We start from the raw sequence: 23,211 nt of genomic DNA on the forward strand, positions 1-23,211 counted from the left end.
ATCACTTTTATTAGACTTATCCTTCAGAATTAGAAGTAGTATCCTAAGTTCGGTAAGTTTTGAAGTGAGCCACTTGTTAAGACATTGCTTATGTGTATTATTAGGATATTGTCTTTTGGTTACAGTGGGGCACGACTTTCCTACAATGTGCTTAATTTCTGTGAGGAAAATAGTAAAGCATTTATCAGTTGCCTTATTATTATTAATTTTATGAGACCAGTCAATTTCCGGTAACCCATTAATCATGTTGTTTACATTGGATTCTCCTAGTAGTCTGTCCCTTGTCTTTCTTTAGTGTTTTGAATTTTCGATTCGAAGACATAGTCCTGCAAGATCTGATATTGCTGATTCTATTACATCACATTCAAGAGTATCTACTACATTATTTCATCAGATCTTGGAGTTCGATACACTGACACAATTACAATTTTTAGTGCGTGTATTACCATACCTGCTACTTCAAATATGCCTTAAAGGCACATTTTGCTAAGATCTACTACTGAATAATCTAAATCTAATTTTCTTTTAACGTAGATGGAGACTCCATGTGAAGTGATCCTTCTGCAATTGCTAGTAACTAGCAAATATCCCAGAGGAACACACATACTCTTTCATCCAGTGTTCACTGTTACACAATATACTGCAGTCAATTTTATCAAGCCAGTACTGCAGTTCATTGATTTTATCATGAAGAGATTGTACATTTATATGTAGGAGAACATTATCTGCACAGAAAGGTATTTTGATGTCACAAGGTCTTGCATGTTCATTAATTTCCATTGATTGATCTAAAACAAGTTTTCTGAATTAATTACTTTGCTGCAGTTCTCCTCTAAAGTGGTTTCTACCCTTCTGTCCCCTGTAACGTTGTATTGCCTAAAAAAGGAGGTCCATAAGTATCCCCAGAAATAGTCTTTTAAAACTACAGTTGTGTTCTTGAATTTCATTTATAATTTTGCTTATCTCGTGACAGTGAAGTTTTTTACCATGGCAATTTCGAGCCTCACCATGTTGTGTGCATATTTCTCACCAGTCTGTTAATATCTACTACATTGCATGTTGGGGAAGTCGAGCATAATTGTTTTTATTCTAGTGTTGGTTTTGGAAATTACTTTATTCACACATGCATTATACATGAGGTTGTGTCTGAGGCATCACAACAACAGTAGTGTTTTTCATCATATTTACGTTTAAAAAATCCCTCAAACGTGTTATGCACTTTTCGGCTTCATTATGAGCTACGTCGTCGATACCTGTCATGCAAACAAAGATGTCACTCTTTCTCGGAGTGTTCCTGTGTTCTGAGAAACCTTCAGTAACATTTTTGGTCATCGTGCCGGGTTTCAGAATGCCAGTTGCACACAAATCTGTATTCACTTCCTGTGAAATAGTAGCTAGCTTTCTCCTGTCATTGTCTGCTAGAAAAAGCACATTGCATTTCTTTGCCTGCTGCCTATGATTGCCAGTGATTTTGATTTTACTGTTTGCCATTTTACCATTTTAATTCGATTTTCCTGTTGGATGTAATGTTCATTTTCAATGTTAACAAAATTGCTGCGGTCTTCTGATAAAACACTGAACTTATTTGTGCATACAAGACTGTTTCTTTTATGAATTTTGTTGAGAGGTTATTTTTTTTACTCGCTTTGGTAGGCAGTTCTTGAGAAACAGGGAAAATGTTTGAATGGTGTACACACTTTCGATCAGTATTTTCACTTGGAACTGTGTTTGAATTATTAACACACTTCTGGCCATTATAGGCATTATTTTCCACTGTTGTACTGTGATGGTTTGTATACAGGAGCTTCAAATCATTAGTTGTTTTCCGTATTGCATTTTTACCTGGTAGTTTGCTTGATGCCATCGTTTGTAACACACACATAGATGTAAATATATAGAAAGTAATTATAAAGCAAAAAATAAATGAAAGAAAACATACCTAGGCTTAACTTACAAATCAACTTTCCTGTTCTGCATTTTTTAAACAATGCAAAATATTTGATGTAAAATAAAAGAATAAATACTGAGGAACATAGTAAGCTCTAATTTTCAAATACCAATATTGTCTGTACATAAGCATTCCATTATCGAAGGAAAAAAGTAATGCTTGAAGTTAGACTTGAGCCTTAGTTAAATTCCTACAAATTCCTAAAAGTTAATGGTGTGAACTTGTCTTTGGGTGGATCATTCAACTAGTGATAAACAAATAAAAATACTCCCACACAGCAACAAAGAAATAGTTAATATGTATTTTAAATTTTTAAATCATTCTTCTAAATATTGTATCACCAGAGCTAACTCTCCCAATAGTTATTAGACGATACGAAGAGCAAATGGAAGATGTTTAGTATTCCAAAATAAGTTTCTACCTCACATGATGCACTTATCTGCGTGTCAATGAGGCTGAATACCTTTGCACTTTCCAGTAATATTAGCCCCCTTGTTATAAGATTGGGCCTTGATAGTTTTTTAATCCTGGCCCATCATTCCTGATTTTCTACAATATTACTTCAGAGAGAGCCTGCCCTGTCTTTTCAGAAATTGCTAAAAACTTTCAATGACACTTTTCCAAATCTCTGCACCTGTTCCATTGAATCTCACATATCTGATAATTTGTGATATGTGCTAAACATTACTTCCATCGGGAGTCCAAACAAACATGATTGATTGAAAAGTATTTTGTTTATTACTTACTATTTATTCCTTATTTTGCATATAATTGTTTCCAAAAACTCATCTTGGATGCCATATGACAAGTAGACATTTTTTTGTGACAACCTTACAGCTCCCGCAGTTTGGTGTGATGAGACATTGTTGATGGTGCTCAAGAACTTCCTTTAACTTGGAGCGCCAGTGTCAAGATATTTCATCTAAAGCTTTAATATGGGTGCCCTGTTATGCCAAATACAGAATCATACTGGCAGTGACAACTAAAACTGATTTACAATCCTTCTTATCTGATATTTGTTGTTGCAACTGTTTGTCAATGCCACCTGTACGTAGAGATGCCTCTAATGTTCACCATGAGCAAAACTATTTTTTGGGGCTCAATTCGTTTTTGTACTCTGGAATTGTTTTGTTTAACCTTCAACACTTCCTTAACCATAAGAGAGTTTGCTCAAATAAGTTATTGTTAAATATTTCGCATGATTTGCAAAACAAACCATTTTTAATTTTTTAAATTTTTTGATTTACTCTATGCTAACCAAAATCAGCACACCTTTTGTCCATTAGAAAGCTGTTTACAAAACTAGTCTTTTGACAGTTTCCTTCCTTCTTTAAGGGAATCACTCAAGTTTGGTTCAGTTTTGCCTTTGCTTTCATGCAAGGTACCATGACAGCCAAGGAGTGTCACACACTTATTGCAGACCATGTGCACTACTTCATGACAGTCAAGTTTGCCAGTGGGAGTGGTATTTTCCAGTATGACAGTGTGCCATGTCACAATGGCAGGAGTGTGATGGAATGGCTAGAGGAACACATTGGTGAGTTCCAATTCATGCACTGGGCCCACAACTAAACAGAACACATCTGGGAGGTGAAAGGACGAGGTGTCAGAGTTCGTGCCCCTCCTCACCTCCTAATTTACAGGAATTAAGTGACTTGTTCATGCAGATGTGGTGCCAACTCCCTCCAGCAACCGTCTAAGGCCACATTGCTTCCACGTCACAATGTATAGCTGTGGTTATCTGTGCCAAAGATGGACATACCAGTTATTTGGTAGGAGAGCATAGTGCTCTCGCTGATTAGTGTCTACATTAATTGAACTTACCTAGTCTATTTGTGCTGCTTCTTTGCCTTCCCCTTGTTAGTAGTGGCCAACACAGCCATAGCCCACAATCCAGTGTACTGCTGTTCCATGAGAGAAAAGTTGTGATAGTAGTGTTCACTGTGCTCATCACTTAATACACCACAGTTCTCTAGGAGCACATCAAAGTGGAAGTAAAGGAAGTGCATCTCCAGTGCCATGTTGCAGCCAGTGACTTTAAAGCATGAATGGGTTCATCCATAATGACCACGTAATTTTCAGGTCTCCTGTTTGCCAAGAGCAACGCCATTCGTGGAGCTGATCGGGGGTAGTGGAATCAGTGTGTTACCCTCAACAGCTGGCATATCTGTGAACCAATGAATATCCACTTTCGGATATTTTCTGTTCTGAGTCATGGAAACTTCTCACACAAGTGCTGAAATCCTGCTTCATTCCTGTGCACAGCCTTACTGAATGCTGTCAAGTCCGTGTAATGTTCAGTGATTGGAGAACAATATTGTTTGGATTCACTAGAGCTTCTTTGCCAATATTTTTTGACCAAGGCACCAGAACTGCTCATGGAGGCCATTCCCTGTATGTTGTTTTTATCATGTCTGCCTGTCCCACTTAAAGAGTTAGTGCTTATTGTTATTAATGTAGTTTATAATGAATATCGGTGGATGGCCTTTTGTTAATATTGGGTAACAGCAGTGCCTTCAGGTTTGTCTATAAAAAAGGTCTCCACTTTTCCTATTTATATGTGATGTTCAGGACATCAAACAAATTCAGTCACTGCAGAATGTAATGTTGGCTTGCCTTCCCAAGTCAGCAAGGAGATTCCACTGCTGCAGTCATAATGCCAACAGTTGAGCATTATGCTTTGGAAGATCTAAATCCCTAATCAGATCATTGAGGTCACATTACAGGATTTTGTGTGGTTTCCTGGTGACAATGGTGACTGTCATTGGTGGATGATCACACTTTGTCTGTGTCAGTTCAGAGTCATTGTTATCAATGCTCAATGATGGTGCATGTCAGGGAACTGGAACTAGCAATCCTTTGCAATGAACCACAACATGAATGACAGGTAGAATATCATGGTATTGAATATTCCTGTTCCTCTTAAAGTTGACTGACCCCTTTCCTCGAGGGAGGCACCATGCAAAAATAGCAAACTTGTGTATGATTTGTGGGTTCACATCATTGGCACAGTAAACTTAATGAAAAAGCCGTTTCCATGCATCCAGGCATTCAGTTTAGACAAATTGGGGTGCAACATAGGTGTAGAGGCCACAATTTACCTTGCTTTCCAACTCTACACCTGAAATAAAGCTGTATGTTTGTTTCACTTTTAATCAATGGTCATCTTCTTGTACCACAAATAACTTTTGTAACAACTATGTAGATATCACATTTGTTACTAGAAGTGTGGGACACTTTTGTGAAAGTGCACACATGTACAATAACATACATTACTGACCATTAAAATTCCTACACCACGAAGATGATGTGCTACAGACATGAAATTTAACTGAGAGGAAGAAGATGGTGTGATATGCAAATGATTAGTTTTACAGAGCATTCACACAAGGTTGGCGCAGGTGGCGACACCTACAACGTGTTGACGTGAGGAAAGTTTCCAACCAATTTCTCGTACACAAACAGCAGTTGACTGGCGAAACGTTGTGATGATGCCTCGTGTAAGGAGGAGAAAAGTATACCAACACGTTTCCGACTTTGATAAAGGTCGGATTGTAGCCTATCATGACTGTGGTTTATCGTATCGCTACATTGCTGCTCACGTTGGTAGAGATGGAATGACTGTTAGCAGAATATGGAACGGTGTGTTCAGGAGGGTAATACAGAATGCCGTACTGTATCCCAATGGCCTCGTATCACTAGCAGTCAAGATGAAATGCGTCTTATCCGCATGGCTGTAATGGATTGTGCAGCCACGTCTCGAACCCTGAGTCAACAGATGGGGACGTTCGCAAGACAACAACTACCTGCATGAACAGTTCAATGACGTTTGCAGCAGCATGGACTATCAGCTTGGAGACCATGGCTGCAGTTACCCTTGACACTGAATCACAGACAGGAGCAACTCGGTGCACGAATGGCAAAACATAATTTTCTCAGATGAATCCAGATTCTGTTTACAGCATCATGATGGTCGCATCCGTGTTCAGCGACATCGCAGTGAATGCACATTGGAAACGTGTATTTTGCATCACCATACTGGCGTATCACCCGGCGTGATGGTGTCGGGTGCCATTGGTTACACATCTCGGTCCCCCCCTGCGGGTCCGGGGATTAGAATAGGCCCGCGGAATTCCTGCCTGTCGTAAGAGGCGACTAAAAGGAGTCCATCCCCCTCACGGGGGTAGTTAGCGCCTGCGTCCGGAGACGGACGGTTCCACGACCTATCATCGTGGTCTTTTTGGTTTTTCACTTCTCGTTTCTTCCTTCCTTTTGTTGGTTCCTTTCTTTGCTCTTCTCCACCTCACTGTCTTCCTTACTCTTTCCCTTGACTTCTCCTTGCCTTCTTCTCCTTGCCTTCTTCTCCTTGCCTTCTTCTCCTTGCCTTCTTCTCCTTGCCTTCTTCTCCTTGCCTTCTTCTCCTTGCCTTCTTCTCCTTGCCTTCTTCTCCTTGCCTTCTTCTCCTTGCCTTCTTCTCCTTGCCTTCTTCTCCTTGCCTTCTTCTCCTTGCCTTCTTCTCCTTGCCTTCTTCTCCTTGCCTTCTTCTCCTTGCCTTCTTCTCCTTGCCTTCTTCTCCTTGCCTTCTTCTCCTTGCCTTCTTCTCCTTGCCTTCTTCTCCTTGCCTTCTTCTCCTTGCCTTCTTCTCCTTGCCTTCTTCTCCTTGCCTTCTTCTCCTTGCCTTCTTCTCCTTGCCTTCTTCTCCTTGCCTTCTTCTCCTTGCCTTCTTCTCCTTGCCTTCTTCTCCTTGCCTTCTTCTCCTTGCCTTCTTCTCCTTGCCTTCTTCTCCTTGCCTTCTTCTCCTTGCCTTCTTCTCCTTGCCTTCTTCTCCTTGCCTTCTTCTCCTTGCCTTCTTCTCCTTGCCTTCTTCTCCTTGCCTTCTTCTCCTTGCCTTCTTCTCCTTGCCTTCTTCTCCTTGCCTTCTTCTCCTTGCCTTCTTCTCCTTGCCTTCTTCTCCTTGCCTTCTCTGGTCTCCGCCTCGGCGTTTGCGACAGGCTGTCCTCTTTCTCCCTCTCTCTTCTTTTTCCTCTTCTTCCTTCCTCCCTGTGCGTGCCTGAAGGCCGACCCACGCGTTCGCACGCGTAGCCGGTGACGGGGTAACGCGTAAGTCCCCGCCCTGGGTAGACATGTAAGGCACGCGCGTACCCCCTGGTAAAGGCCAGGCCCGGGGAGGGGTGATTGCCTGAGCTGATACCTTCTGACCATGCCGATTGGTCCCTCCGTCTGTTTCTCGGGAGGTGTGACCTGAGGTGTAAACATTCACCTAAGGCGGGAGTGCCCTCTGAGAGGGTCCCCACAAGGAAGGAGCGCGCCATCGGAGACGCTGGCAATCATGGGGGATTCCTCCGCAATGGATTCTACTCCATCTCTTTCGACTTCGACCCAAAAACGGAAACGCGACCAGCCAACAGTGACAAAAGTACTACCGCCTGCCCCACAGTTCCTCTTAGTTTCTCGATCTGAGGACGGAAAGGATTTTTCCTCTGTCAACCCTTTCGTTATTCAGAAGGGCGTAGATGCCATAGCCGGATCTGTCAAATCTTGTACCAGGTTGCGTAACGGCACCTTATTACTAGAAACTGAGAGTGCCTTTCAGGCACAAGAACTGCTTCGGGCCACCCTCCTGTACACGTTCCCTGTCCGGGTGGAGGCCCACCGAACTTTGAATTCGTCTCGTGGTGTAGTCTATACTAGCTCCCTCGACGGATTGACTGACGAAGAGCTTCAATCATTCCTCGCTGAGCAGGGCGTGACGGCTGTCCATAGGGTCATAAAAAAGGTCAACAATGACCTTGTACCGACCCGGACAATTTTCTTGACCTTCGATAGTGTTAAGATGCCATCGCGCATCAAGGCGGGCTACGAGGTTATTTCTGTTCGCCCCTATGTCCCGACACCTACGCGCTGCTGCCAGTGTCAGCGTTTCAATCATACTCGACAGTCTTGTTCCAATGCGGCTAAATGTGTCACTTGTGGCAGGGATGCCCATGAGGGTGACTGTCCACCTCCGTCTCCTCATTGTGTGAACTGTCAGGGTGACCATGCCGCATCCTCCCGCGACTGTCCTGTCTATAAGGAAGAACGCTGTATCCAAGAAATTCGGGTCAAAGAGAAAGTGTCCACCTCGGCTGCTCGCAAGCTATTGGCTAGTAGGAAGCCCACGCTGCTCCCAGCGGGGAAATACAGTACTGTCCTCGCCTCTCCTCGGACTACCCGGGAGGTAGCAACCCAGACATGCGATCTGACCTTCAGCACCACGGTCGTCCGTTCGGCCAGTGCTAAGATCGCGCGGTCGACGTCTCCTCTTCCTCCCATCACCCCACAGACACGAGCACCTTCCTCAGCTTCTGCTAAGACGAAGACCCAGAAGTCAGATGCGCGGGCCTTCAAGAAGGAACCATCCCGTGCAGACTTCCTCCGTACCTCGACCTCCCAGCCTCCGACCGGTACTTCCACTACACGTCCTTCCAAAAAGGCGCATAGGAAGCACAGTTCTCCTTCTCCGCCACGGCGCATTTCTCCTCCTGCGCCACCCAGCGGTTGCCGCCCCAGGACGTCATCCGTTTCGCCTGGCCGCACCGCTGGTAGCCGTACATCTGGCCGTTCACTGGCGGAGGAAGCTCCCCCTCCCGGCCATCCTCCCGAGATGGCCGATGACCCTATAGACCCAATGGACGATGACTGTCCGCCTACTGATAGCGGCGGCAGTGCTCGCTCGAAGCCAGGCCCTAAGCGGCCTTCGAGGTGACCACTTCTCTCATCTTTCTTTTCTTACGATGGCACTTATTCACTGGAATATTCGCAGCATTCGCTCCAACCGAGAGGACTTGAAGTTGCTGCTCCGCTTGCACCGTCCGCTTGTCGTAGCCCTCCAGGAAACGAAGCTTCGCCCATGCGATCAAATTGCCTTGGCACACTACACCTCTGTGCGTTTTGACCTACCCCCTGTGGTAGGTATCCCAGCTCATGGAGGGGTTATGTTGCTGGTCCGGGATGATATTTACTACGATCCCATCACGTTGCACACCGGCCTGCAGGCAGTTGCCATCCGCATTACTCTCCCCACTTTTACGTTTTCCTTTCGTACCGTTTACACTCCATCGTCATCTGCCGTTACCAGGGCAGACGTGATGCAACTTATTGCTCAGCTACCTGCACCATTTTTGTTAACTGGAGACTTCAATGCCCACCATCCCCTTTGGGGCTCTCCAGCATCCTGCCCGAGGGGCTCCTTGTTAGCAGACCTTTTCAACCAGCTCGATCTTGTCTGCCTCAATACTGGCGCCCCTACTTTTCTTTCGGACACATCTCACACCTATTCCCATTTAGACCTCTCTATATGTACTCCCCAACTTGCACGCCGGTTTGAGTGGTATGCACTTTCTGATACATATTCGAGCGACCATTTCCCGTGTGTTATCCATCTCCTGCAGCATACTCCCTCTCCGTGCTCCTCTCGTTGGACCATCTCCAAGGCAGACTGGGAGCTCTTCTCTTCCAGGGCTACCTTTCAGGATCAAACCTTCACAAGCTGCGATCGTCAGGTCGCACACCTCACGGCAGTCATTCTCGCTGCTGCTGAATATTCCATCCCTCACCCTACTTCTTCTCCACGTCGCGTACCGGTCCCCTGGTGGACCGCAGCATGTAGAGATGCTTTACGTGCTCGTCGACGTGCTTTACGCACCTTTAAGCGCCACCCTACAGTGGCGAATTGTATTAATTATAAACGATTACGTGCTCAGTGTCGTCGTATTATTAAAGAAAGCAAGAAAGCCAGCTGGGCTGCTTTCACAAGCACCTTCAACAGTTCTACCCCTTCTTCTGTTGTCTGGGGTAGCCTGCGCCGGCTATCTGGCACTAAGGTCCACTCCCCAGTTTCTGGCTTGAAGGTCGCGAATGAAGTCCTTGTGGCCCCTGAGGCTGTCTCCAATGCCTTCGGCCGCTTTTTCGCCGAGGTTTCGAGCTCCGCTCATTACCACCCTGCCTTCCTCCCCCGCAAACAGGCAGAGGAGGCTAGGCCACCTGACTTCCGCTCCTCGAATTGTGAAAGTTATAATGCCCCATTCACCATGCGGGAACTCGAAACCGCACTTGGCCGATCACGGTCCTCCGCTCCAGGGCCTGATTCTATTCATATTCAGATGCTGAAGAACCTTTCTCCTGCGGGTAAAGGTTTTCTTCTTCGTACATACAATCGCATCTGGATTGAGGGACATGTTCCCGCATGCTGGCGCGAGTGTATTGTTGTCCCGATTCCTAAGCCGGGGAAGGACAAGCACTTGCCTTCCAGTTATCGACCTATCTCGCTTACCAGCTGTGTCTGTAAAGTGATGGAGCGAATGGTTAACTCTCGTTTGGTTTGGCTGCTCGAGTCTCGACGCCTACTTACCAATGTACAATGTGGATTTCGAAGGCGCCGCTCTGCTGTTGACCATCTGGTTACCTTGTCGACCTTCATTATGAATAACTTCTTGCGGAAGCGCCCGACCGCGGCTGTGTTCTTTGATTTGGAGAAGGCTTACGACACCTGTTGGAGGGCGGGCATTCTCCGCACCATGCATACATGGGGCTTTCGCGGTCGCCTCCCTCTTTTTATTCATTCCTTTTTAATGGATCGACAGTTTCGGGTACGTGTGGGTTCTGTCCTGTCCGACACCTTTCGCCAGGAGAATGGGGTGCCACAGGGCTCAGTTTTGAGCGTCGCTCTCTTCGCCATCGCGATCAATCCAATAATGGATTGCCTCCCAGCTGATGTATCAGGCTCCCTTTTCGTGGACGATTTTACCATCTATTGCAGCGCGCAGTGTGTACGTGTCCTGGAGCGCTGTCTTCAGCGTTCTCTTGACCGTCTTTACTCCTGGAGTGTCGCCAATGGCTTCCGTTTTTCTGCCGAGAAGACGGTCTGTATTAACTTCTGGCGCTACAAAGAGTTTCTCCCACCGTCCTTACGACTCGGTCCCGTTGCTCTCCCACTCGTGGAGACAATCAAATTTTTAGGCCTTACCTTTGACAGGAAACTTAGCTGGTCTCCACATGTGTCATATTTGGCCGCCCGTTGTACCCGTTCTTTAAATGTCCTCCGTGTTCTCAGTGGTATGTCGTGGGGAGCGGATCGAACCGTCCTACTTCGTCTATATCGGTCGATCGTCTGCTCCAAGCTGGATTATGGGAGCTTCGTATACTCCTCTGCACGGCCATCCATCTTACGCCGCCTCAACTCCATACAACATCGGGGTTTACGACTTGCGATCGGAGCATTTTATACCAGTCCCGTAGAGAGTCTTCATGCTGACGCTGGCGAATTGCCACTCACCTACCGGCGCGATATACTGCTTTGTCGGTATGCCTGTCGGCTACTGTCAATGCCCGACCATCCGTCTTATCGTTCCTTTTTTGACGACTCTCTTGACCTTCAATACGGGTTGTATGTCTCTGCCTTGCTACCCCCTGGAGTTCGCTTTCGTCGCCTCCTTCAACACCTTCATTTTTCACTCCCTGCAGCCTTTCGAGTGGGCGAGAGCCGCACGCCACCTTGGCTCCAGGCTCAGGTCCGCGTTCACCTCGACCTCAGCTCGCTCCCAAAAGAGGTCACCCCCGGTTCGGTCTACCACTCCCGTTTTTTGGAACTTCGTTCGAAGTTCAACAACATGACTTTCATTTATACAGATGGCTCTAAGACCAATGACGGGGTCGGGTGTTCCTTTATTGTCGGGGCACAAAGTTTCCAATACCGGCTCCATGGCCATTGTTCGGTCTTCACAGCTGAGCTCTTTGCCCTCTACCAGGCTGTTCTTTACATCTGCCGCCACCGACATTCTGCTTATGTCATCTGCTCAGATTCCCTGAGCGCCATCCAGAGCCTCAGTGATCCGTACCCGGTTCACCCTTTCGTACACCGGATCCAACGCTCTCTTCAGCAGCTGGTGGACGTCGGTACGCCGGTTAGCTTTATGTGGGTTCCTGGCCATGTCGGTATCCCTGGGAACGAAGCTGCAGATGCCGCGGCCAAGGCTGCGGTCCTCCAGCCTCGGACAGCTTCTTGTTGTGTCCCTTCGTCCGATTTTAGCAGGGTCATTTGTCGGCGCGTTGTGTCGCTGTGGCATGCCGATTGGGCTGCACTTACCGACAACAAGCTTCGGGCCTTAAAACCTCTTCCCGTGGCTTGGACGTCCTCCTCACGCCCTTCTCGGCGGGAGGAGGTCGTTTTAGCAAGGTTAAGAATTGGACACTGCCGGTTCAGCCATCGCCATCTGCTGACGGCTGCGCCGGCGCCGTTCTGCCCATGTGGGCACTTGCTGACGGTTAGACACATTTTAATGTCCTGTCCTGATCTTAACACACTGCGCCTCGATCTTAACCTGCCTAATACTTTCGATGCCATTTTAGCGGATGACCCACGAGCAGCTGCTCGTGTTCTTTGTTTTATCAATTTGACACACCTCGCTACGGACATTTGATGATGTTTTTTAATCCTATGCCTGTCAGTCTGTCTTTTATTGTGTTTTCCCTTTTAGTTGTTGTTGTCAACTTGTGCCTCGCGGTGCATTCTTAGAGTAGTCAGGGCGCTAATGACCATTGAAGTTGTGCGCCCGAAAACCACAAAAAAAAAAAAAAAAAAAAAAAATCACTGGCGGAGGAAGCTCCCCCTCCCGGTCATCCTCCCGAGATGGCCGATGACCCTACAGACCCAATGGACGATGACTGTCCGCCTACTGATAGCGGCGGCAGTGCTCGCTCGAAGCCAGGCCCTAAGCGGCCTTCGAGGTGACCACTTCCCTCATCTTGCTTTTCTTACGATGGCACTTATTCACTGGAATATTCGCAACATTCGCTCCAACCGAGAGGACTTGAAGTTGCTGCTCCGCTTGCACCGTCCGCTCGTCGTAGCCCTCCAGGAAACGAAGCTACGCCCATGCGATCAAATTGCCTTGGCACACTACACCTCTGTGCGTTTTGACCTACCCCCTGTGGTAGGTATCCCAGCTCATGGAGGGGTTATGTTGCTGGTCCGGGATGATATTTACTACGATCCCATGACGTTGCACACCGGCCTGCAGCCCCCCCCAGGGGGTCCACAACTCTTTTGCTGCTGATCTTAAATTTCGTTTTTTCCTGTTTCCTACATCACGGGCTGGGCGCTAATGACCATAGAAGTTTTACGCCCTAAAACCACAAAAAAAAAAACCGGCCTGCAGCCAGTTGCCATCCGCATTACTCTCCCCACTTTTACGTTTTCCTTTTGTACCGTTTACACTCCATCGTCATCTGCCGTTACCAGGGCAGACGTGATGCAACTTATTGCTCAGCTACCTGCACCATTTTTGTTAACTGGAGACTTCAATGCCCACCATCCCCTTTGGGGCTCTCCAGCATCCTGCCCGAGGGGCTCCTTGTTAGCAGACCTTTTCAACCAGCTCGATCTTGTCTGCCTCAATACTGGCGCCCCTACTTTTCTTTCGGACACATCTCACACCTATTCCCATTTAGACCTCTCTATATGTACTCCCCTACTTGCACGCCGGTTTGAGTGGTATGCACTTTCTGATACATATTCGAGCGACCACTTCCCGTGTGTTACCCATCTCCTGCAGCATACCCCCTCTCAGTGCTTCTCTAATGGGACCATCTCCAAGGCAGACTGGGGGCTCTTCTCTTCCAGGGCGACCTTTCAGGATCAAACCTTTACAAGCTGCGATCGTCAGGTCGCACACCTCACGGAAGTCATTCTCGCTGCTGCTGAAGATTCCATCCCTCACCCTCCTTCTCCACGTCGCGTACCGGTCCCCTGGTGGACCGCAGCATGTAGAGACGCTTTACGTGCTCGTCGACGTGCTTTACGCACATTTAAACGCCACCCTACAGTGGCGAATTGTATCACTTATAAACGATTACGCTCTGACGAAGAAATTCAGCACTACCTGTCTGACCAGGGCGTCACCGCTGTTCATTGGGTTATGAAAAGGGTTGACTCGAACATCATTCCAACCCGCACTGTCTTCTTGACATTTGACAAAGTTCAACTCCCATCAAAAATCAAAGCAGGCTATGAGATAATTTCCGTTCGCCCTTATGTCCCAAACCCTACGCGTTGCTATCGATGTCAGCGGTTCAATCACACCAGCCAGTCCTGTTCCAATCCGGCCAAATGTGTTACGTGTGGCAAGGATGCCCATGAGGGTGCTTGTCCACCTCCATCCCCTCACTGCATCAACTGTATGGGTGACCACGCTGCTTCCTCTCGAGATTGCCCCGTTTTTAAGGATGAAAAGCTCATCCAGGAAATAAGAGTGAAGGAAAAGGTGTCGACCTTTGCTGCTCGAAAGTTACTCGCCAGTCGACAGCCCACCGTGCCTCAGAAAGGAAAATACAGCACTGTCCTTGCTTCTCCTCGGCCAACAAAGGAGGCGGCCACGCAGACTTGCGACCTCACATTTAGTACCACGGTCGTCAGATCGGCCAGCGCAAAGATCGCCCGTTCAACCTCACCACTTTCGCCTGCCCACTCTATGGCTCACCCCTCGTCGGGTTCTGCTAAATCTCGAGCCCAAAAGTCAGACGCCAAGTCTTCGAAAAAAGAGCATTCTCGTGAAGAGTTTTTACGTACCGCAACTTCACAACCATCGGTTCCTCCTTCATCTAAACATCATACCTCCAAGAAGGCTACGAAGAAACACAGTTCCTCTCCTTCTCCGCCAAGGCGTGTCCCAACTACAGCACCACATGGCGGAAATCGCCCTCGGCCATCTTCCGTGTCGCCGAGGCGCACTGCTGGTGGCCGGTCAACTGGCCGATCGTTGGTGGCAGGAGCTGCTCCTGACCAACCTATGGATCAGGATCTTCTGCCTTCGACTGAATGCCATTCCATGCTGTCGGTCGCAAGCTCTGAGCAGTCGTTGAGTTGACAGCACCCTTGGTCACGTTTCTCCATTTTCTGTTCACCCTATGTCCATTATCCACTGGAATATCCGCGGCATTCGCGCCAATCGGGATGAATTGTCGATCCCCTTACGATCCTACTCGCCGGTCATCTTCTGTCTTCAGGAAACAAAGCTGCGTCCCCATGACCGCTTCGTTCTCCCTCATTTTCAGTCCATCCGATATGACCTCCCCTCTGTTGAAGGCACTCCAGCCCATGGAGGACTCATGATTCTGCTCCATGATACTCTCCATTATCACCCAATCCCCTTAAACAGTTCCTTCCAAGCTGTCGCCGTCCGTCTTTCCCTTTCTGGATACACGTTCTCTCTATGTACGGTATACATTCCATCGTCTACACCAATGGCACGAGCTGATCTCCTTCATCTTCTTGATCAGCTTCCACCCCCCTATTTGCTGGTTGGGGACTTCAATGCCCACCACCCGCTTTGGGGATCTCCACATCCTTGTCCACGTGGCTCACTATTGCTAGACGTCTTCCACCAAGCGGATCTAGTCTGCCTCAACACTGGGGTCCCCACATTTTTGTCTGCCTCCACGGCAAATTTACCTCATGTGGACCTTGCGGTCGGTACTGTTCCGCTAACTCGGCGCTTCGAATGGTTCGCCCTTGATGATACACACTCGAGTGACCACTTTCCATGTGTTCTTCGACTGCAGCCTCAACTGCCATATATGCGCTCGCGACGCTGGAAGTTTGCCCAAGCCGATTGGACACTTCTTTCGTCTCTAGCGACATTCGATGACCGTCGCTTTCCCAGCGTCGACGATGAGGTCACACATTTTACCGACGTTATTCTCACAGCTGCGGAACGTTCAATACCACGCACCTCCGAATTGCCCCGGCGCCCCCCAGTTCCTTGGTGGAACCAGGCATGCCGGGACGCAATACGTGAGCGGCGACGTGCTCTTCGCATTTTCCGTCACCATCCAACTTTGGCCAACTGTATCCGATATAAGCAGCTCCGTGCGCGATGCCGTCGCGTCATCCGCGATAGCAAGAAGGCAAGCTGGCAATTCTTTATTAGCTCATTTAACACCTTCACTCCCTCCTCGGAAGTTTGGAGTCGGCTTCGACGGTTCTCAGGCGCGCCTAGTTTCTCCCCGGTCTCTGGGCTCACTGTCGCGCATGATACCTTAGTGGACCCCGTCGCAATTTCTAACTCATTGGGTCAGCACTTTGCTGAGATTTCGAGCTCTTCAAATTACCCGCCAGCGTTTCTCCCGAAGAAACGTGCAGCGGAAGTGCGACATCTTGCTTTCTCCTCTCAAAATCGTGAAATCTACAATACTGTTTTCTCCATGCGCGAACTCCAACATGCACTCTCTTCTTCTCGCTCCTCCGCCCCAGGACCGGATGGTATCCATGTCCAAATGTTGCTGCATTTATCAACCCATAGCCTGCGCTACCTCCTTCGCCTTTATAATCGAATTTGGACCGACAGTACCTTTCCCAGGCGATGGCGGGAAGCTATTGTCGTTCCCGTTCCGAAACCTGGAAAGGACAAACATCTCCCCTCTAGCTATCGCCCCATTTCTCTCACGAGTAGTGTCTGTAAGGTTTTGGAGCGTATGGTGAATTACCGTTTAGCTTGGTGGCTGGAATCCCGCGGTCTTTTAACACCAGCCCAATGCGGATTCCAACAACATCGTTCTGCCGTTGACCATCTTGTTGCTGTCTCCACTTACATCATGAACAATTTCCTCCAGAAACGCCAAACGGTAGCAATATTTTTTGATCTGGAGAGAGCATACGATACCTGTTGGAGGACAGGCATCCTCCGCACACTGTTCTCTTGGGGCTTTCGAGGCCGGCTACCCCGTTTTCTTCGCGAATTTATGGCAGAGCGCACATTTAGGGTGCGGGTGAACACTACTCTATCCCGTACTTTCTCCCAAGAACACAGGGTACCCCAGGGCTCCGTGCTGAGTGTTGTAGTGTTCGCCATCGCCATTAATCCAATTATGGATTGTCTCCTTCCTGATGTCTCGGGCTCCCTCTTTGTGGACGATTTTGCGATCTACTACAGCTCTCAACGGACCAGCCTTCTTGAAAGACTTCTTCAAGGATGTCTCGATCGCCTCCACTCGTGGAGCATCGAAACCGGCTTCCGTTTCTCACCCAGTAAGACCGTTTGTGTTAATTTTTGGCGACGTAAGGAGTTTCTTCCGCCCTCCTTACATCTAGGTCCTGTCAACCTTCCGTTTTCCGACGTCGCTAAATTCTTGGGTCTTATGTTTCACAGAAAACTGTGCTGGTCCTCCCACGTTTCCTATCTTTCGGCTCGCTGTCTGCGTTCCCTTAACACCCTCCGTGTCCTGAATGGCACCTCTTGGGGAGCGGACCGAGTGGTCCTTCTCCGCCTCTATCGCGCCTTAGTGCGCTCGAAATTGGATTATGGAAGCATAGTCTACTCCTCTGCTCAGCCGTCTATTCTTCGGCGTCTCGACTCTATCCACCACGGTGGATTACGTTTAGTGTCTGGAGCTTTTTACACCAGCCCTGTGGAAAGCCTTTATGCTGAGACTGCTGAACCTCCGCTATCCAATCGGCGGGCAGTCCTTCTGAGTCGTTATGCTAGCCATCTGTCTTCCATGCCTGCTAATCCAGCCCATGACCTTTTTTTCGACGCCTCCCTTGATGTCGGGTATGCAGGCCGCTCCTCCTCCCTACTACCCCCGGGAGTCCGCTTCCGTCAACTGCTCCATTCTCTTTCCTTCCGCTTTCCTAAAACCTTCTTGACAACTTGGGGTACAGCACCGCCTTGGCTCCGTCCCCGGATCGACTTGCTCAGAGACCTATGTCAATTTCCCTAGGATGGTACCCCTACACTTGTTTACCGTCGGGCATTTGCTGCTCTATGTGCACAAATGACGGACGCCACATTTATTTACACCGACGGCTCGAAAACATCGTAAGGTGTAGGGAGTGCCTATATTGTTGGCGACACCCCAAATCACTTTTGGCTTCCCGACCAGTGTTAGGTTTATACTGCGGAGCTTTACGCTGTTCTCCAGGCTGTCCACTACATCCGCCGCCATCAGCGGATACAGTACGTAATCTGCTCAGATTCTCTCAGCTCTCTCCTAAGTCTCCAAGCTCTTTACCCTGTGCACCCTCTGGTCCACCGGATTCAGGGCTGTCTGCGCTTGCTCCACCTGGGGGGCGTCTCAGTGGCGTTCCTCTGGCTCCCGGGACACGCTGGTATCTGTGGGAATGAGGCGGCCGATATAGCGGCCAAGGCTGCGGTCTCTCTTCCTCGGCCAGCTATTCAGTCTCTTCCGTTTACCGATCTACAGAGCGGTTTATGTCGCCAAGTTGCTCATTTATGGCATGCGCATTGGTCAACACTTCTCCATAATAAATTGCGGGAAGTGAAAGCCCTTCCTTGCGCTTGGACCTCTTCCTCCCGAACGCGTCGTCGGGAAGAGGTAATTTTAGCTAGACTCCGGATAGGGCCTGTCTTTTTAGCCATCGACATCTTTTAAGCGGTGCTCCTCCCCCAATATGTCCCCACTGCTCTCAGCTGTGGACGGTCAGACACCTTTTAATTGAATGTCCCTATTTTAATCCGTTACGCTCCCGTCTACAGCTATCGCCTGATCTATCGTTGATTTTAGCAGATGACACGCGCTCAGCTGACCGCGTTCTACAGTTTATTAGTGACAGTGAAATGACGTCAGTCATTTGAACCTTTTTTTGGGGACAACCAACCCCTTTCTATAGTGGATTTTTAAGCATTCCTTCTGCATTTAGTTTCTCAAATTTTATGACTTTGTTCCCATTGCTGCTGATTTTAAATTTCGTTTTTTTCCTGTTTCCTACGTCACGGGCTGGGCGCTAGTGACCATAGAAGTTTTGCGCCCTAAAACCACAAAAAAAAATCGGCTTGCAGCCAGTTGCCATCCGCATTACTCTCCCCACTTTTACATTTTCCATTTGTACCGTTTACACTCCATCGTCATCTGCCGTTACCAGGGCAGACATGATGCAGCTTATTGCTCTGCTACCTGCCCCATTTTTAACTGGAGACTTCAATGCCCACCATCCCCTTTGGGGCTCTCCGGCATCCTGCCCAAGGGGCTCCCTGTTAGCAGACCTTTTCAACCAGCTCAATCTTGTCTGCCTCAATACTGGCGCCCCTACTTTTCATTTGGACACATCTCACACCTATTCCCATTTAGACCTCTCTATATGTACTACCCAACTTGAACGCCGGTTTGAGTGGTATGCACTTTCTGATACATATTCGAGCGACCACTTCCCGTGTGTTATCCATCTCCTGCAGCATACCCCCTCCCCGTGCTCATCTAGTTGGAACATCTCCAAAGCAGACTGGGGGCTCTTCTCTTCCAGGATGACCTTTCAGGATCAAACCTTCACAAGCTGCGATCGTCAGGTCGCCCACCTCACAGAAGTCATTCTCACTGCTGCTGAATATTCCATCCCTCATCCTACTTCTTCTCCACGTCGCGTACCGGTCCCCTGGTGGACCGCAGCATGTAGAGACGCTTTACGTGCTCGACGACGTGCTTTACGCACATTTAAACGCCACCCTACAGTGGCGAATTGTATCACTTATAAACGATTACGTGCAGTGTCGTCTTATTATTAAAGAAAGCAAGAAAGCCAGCTGGGCTGCTTTCACAAGCACCTTCAACAGTTTTACTCCTTCTGTTCTCTGGGGTAGCCTGCGCTGGCTATCTGGCACTAAGGTCCACTCACCAGTTTCTGGCTTGATGGTCGCGAATGACGTCCTTGTGGCCCCGGAGGATGTCTCCAATGCCTTCGGCCGCTTTTTCGCAGAGGTTTCGAGCTCCGCTCATTACCACCCTGCCTTCCTCCCCCGCAAACAGGCAGAGGAGGCTAGGCCACCTGACTTCCGCTCCTCGAATTGTGAAAGTTATAATGCCCCACTCACCATGCAGGAATTCGAAAACGCACTTGGCCGATCACGGTCCTCCGCTCCTGGGCCTGATTCTATTCATATTCAGATGCTGAAGAACCTTTCTCCTGCGGGTAAAGGTTTTCTTCTTCGTACTTACAATCGCATCTGGATTGAGGGACATGTTCCCGCATGCTGGCGCGAGTCTATTGTCCCGATTCCTAAGCCGGGGAAGGACAAGCACTTGCCTTCCAGTTATCGACCCATCTCGCTTACCAGCTGTGTCTGTAAAGTGATGGAGCGAATGGTAAACTCTCGTTTGGTTTGGCTGCTCGAGTCTTGACGCCTACTTACCAATGTACAATGTGGATTTCGTAGGCGCCGCTCTGCTGTTGACCATCTGGTTACCTTGTTGACCTTCATTATGAATAACTTCTTGCGGAAGCGCCCGACCGCGGCTGTGTTCTTTGATTTGGAGAAGGCTTACGACACATGTTGGAGGGCGGGCATTCTCCGCACCATGCATACATGGGGTCTTCGCAGTCACCTCCCTCTTTTTATTCGTTCCTTTTTAATGGATCGACAGTTCAGGGTACGTGTGGGTTCTGTCCTGTCAGACACCTTTCGCCAGGAGAATCGGGTGCCACAGGGCTCAGTTTTGAGCGTCGCTCTCCTCGCCATAGCGATCAATCCAATAATGGATTGCCTCCCAGCTGATGTATCAGGCTCCCTTTTCGTGGACGACTTTACCATCTATTGCAGTGCGCAGCGTACACGTGTCCTGGAGCGCTGTCTTCAGCGCTCTCTTGACCGTCTTTATTCCTGGAGTGTCGCCAATGGCTTCAGTTTTTCTGCCGAGAAGATGGTCTGTATTAACTTCTGGCGCTACAAAGAGTTTCTCCCACCATCCTTACGACTTGGTCCCGTTGCTCTCCCATTCATGGAGACAACAAAATTTTTAGGTCTTACATTTGACAGGAAACTTAGCTGGTCTCCACATGTGTCATATTTGGCTGCCCGTTGTACCCGTTCTTTAAATGTCCTCCGTGTTCTCAGGGGTATGTCGTGGGGAGCGGATCGAACCGCCCTACTTCGTCTATATCGGTCGATCGTCCGCTCCAAGCTGGATTATGGGAGCTTCGTATACTCCTCTGCACGGCCATCCATCTTACGCCGCCTCAACTCCATACAACATCGGGGTTTACGACTTGCGATCGGAGCATTTTATACTAGTCCCGTAGAGAGTCTTCATGCTGACGCTGGCGAATTGCCACTCACCTACCGGCGCGATATACTGCTTTGTCGGTATGCCTGTCGGCTACTGTCAATGCCCGACCACCCGTCTTATCGTTCCTTTTTTGACGACTCTCTCGACCGTCAATACGGGTTGTATGGCTCTGCCCTGCTACCCCCTGGAGTTCACTTTCGTCGCCTCCTTCAACACCTTAATTTTTCACTCCCTGCAACCTTTCGAGTGGGTGAGAGCCACACGCCACCTTGGCTGCAGGCCCAGGTTCGCGTTCACCTTGACCTCAGCTCGCTCCCAAAAGAGGTTACCCCCGGTTCGGTCTACCACTCCCGTTTTGTCGAACTTTGTTCGAAGTTCATTAATATGACCTTCCTTTATACAGATGGCTCAAAGACCAATGACGGGGTCGGGTGTTCCTTTATTGTCGGGGCACAAAGTTTCAAATACCGGCTCCATGCCCATTGTTCGGTCTTCACAGCTGAGCTCTTTGCCCTCTACCAGGCTGTTCTTTACATCTGCCACCACAGACATTCTGCTTATGTCATCTGCTACGATTCCTTGAGCGCCATCCAGAGCCTCAGTGATCCGTATCCGGCTCACCCTTTTGTGCACCGGATCCAACGCTCTCTTCAGCAGCTGGTGGACGTCGTTTCTCTGGGTAGCTTTATGTGGGTTCCTGGCCATGTCGTTATCCCTGGGAACGTAGCTGCAGATGCCGCGGCCAAGGCTGCGGTCCTCCAACGTCGGACAGCTTCTTGTTGTGTCCCTTCCTCAGACTGTAGCAGGGTCATTTGTCGGCGCATTTTATCGCTGTGGCATGCCGATTGGGCTGCACTTACGGACAACAAGCTTCGAGCCTTGAAACCTCTTCCCGCGGCTTGGACGTCCTCCTCCAGCCCTTCTCGGCGGGAGGTCGTTTTGGCCTGGTTATGAATTGGACACTGCCGGTTCAGCCATCGCCATCTGCTGACGGCTGCGCCGGCGCCGTTCTGCCCATGTGGGCAATTGCTGACGGTCCGCCACATTTTAACGTCCTGTCCGGATTTTAACACACTGCGTCTTGATCTTGGCCTGCCATGTACTCTAGATGTCATTTTAGCAGATGACCCAAGAGCAGCTCCTCGCGTTCTTCGTTTTATCAACTTGACAAACCTCTCTAAGGACATTTAATTATGCTGTTTTTTTTTAATCCTATGCCTGTCAGTCTATCTTTTATCGTGTTTTCCCTTTTAGTTGTTGTTTTAAACTTGTGCCTCGCGGTGCATTCTTAACGTAGTCTGGGCGCTAATGACCATTGAAGTTGTGCGCCCTAAAACCACAAAAAAAAAAACGAAAAAACTGTTCATGGAAATTTTGTGTCAAAGATATACAGCAGAGAAAGGGGAAAATGTGGGTCAGTTGGATTACACTTCAGACGCTGTTCAAAACGTTAGACAATGAAGCTCATGTAACTGTTCTTTAGTTGAAGTGCCTGTTACTGCAATATTGGGGGAACAGATGATGCAGCGAGCAACATCGGCCAAATGCTGCTCTGGTGAGCGTTGAAATTTTGCTGTGGGCTAGCCACTCCAAACATTTAATGTTCATATCAATGAAGACAAAGATGTGTGCTTACTTTGAGAAATTGTTTCACTGTGTCCTTTAATGGAACCTGCAGGGCGACTGTACACCAGTCAGTTCGGGAATAGGATTAGTGCAATTTTGCAAGTAATCGTCAGTTAATGGCAGAAGGTGTGTGTCAATAACAGGACTCTGATAAATTTGATGTCTCCACAAATTTGGAGGTGCCATACCTGTTTTTGATGGTCATTTATGGTGTAGCCCACTCATTTGTCTAAAGAAGTCGAATTAAGCCTGGTGACTCAACAGATACAGTTGTACTCATTCATGTAAGGACGTGAAAAAATGCAGCCAAGCCAAATGGTTAGATTGATATGTGCTGTGAAGTTGTTCACACTCCGTAATCCCACAGAAAACAAATCTGAAGAATCAGAACGCAATTAATCTCGGTCTTGATAAGGAACCAAATCTGACAAAAGATACATATCTTCATTAATAAAAAATTCAAAGGTAACAAAAGCATGCAACCAAATTAAATTTTCAGTGTCAGTACCTTTAACAACCAAATAAACATCTGCAGTCCCTTCAACCATGTAAGCTCTGGTGGACAGAAACTGAGTGAGAATTGGAAT

At 48.3% G+C, this 23,211-nt stretch overlaps 1 protein-coding gene across 1 annotated transcript in view; it reads right to left on the bottom strand.

Moving 5' to 3' along the window:
• The window catches only part of LOC126442989 (uncharacterized), a 76,360-nt gene that overhangs the window by 40,132 nt on the left and 13,017 nt on the right, over positions 1-23,211 (bottom strand). Inside the window, exon 2 of the mRNA XM_050090836.1 lies at positions 6,268-6,881. Coding sequence (XP_049946793.1) covers positions 6,268-6,881 — 614 coding nt within the window. The remainder of the gene's footprint in view (positions 1-6,267; positions 6,882-23,211) is intronic.

The sequence above is a fragment of the Schistocerca serialis genome, unplaced genomic scaffold, assembly GCF_023864345.2.
Source record: "Schistocerca serialis cubense isolate TAMUIC-IGC-003099 unplaced genomic scaffold, iqSchSeri2.2 HiC_scaffold_1417, whole genome shotgun sequence".
Taxonomy (NCBI): domain Eukaryota; kingdom Metazoa; phylum Arthropoda; class Insecta; order Orthoptera; family Acrididae; genus Schistocerca; species Schistocerca serialis.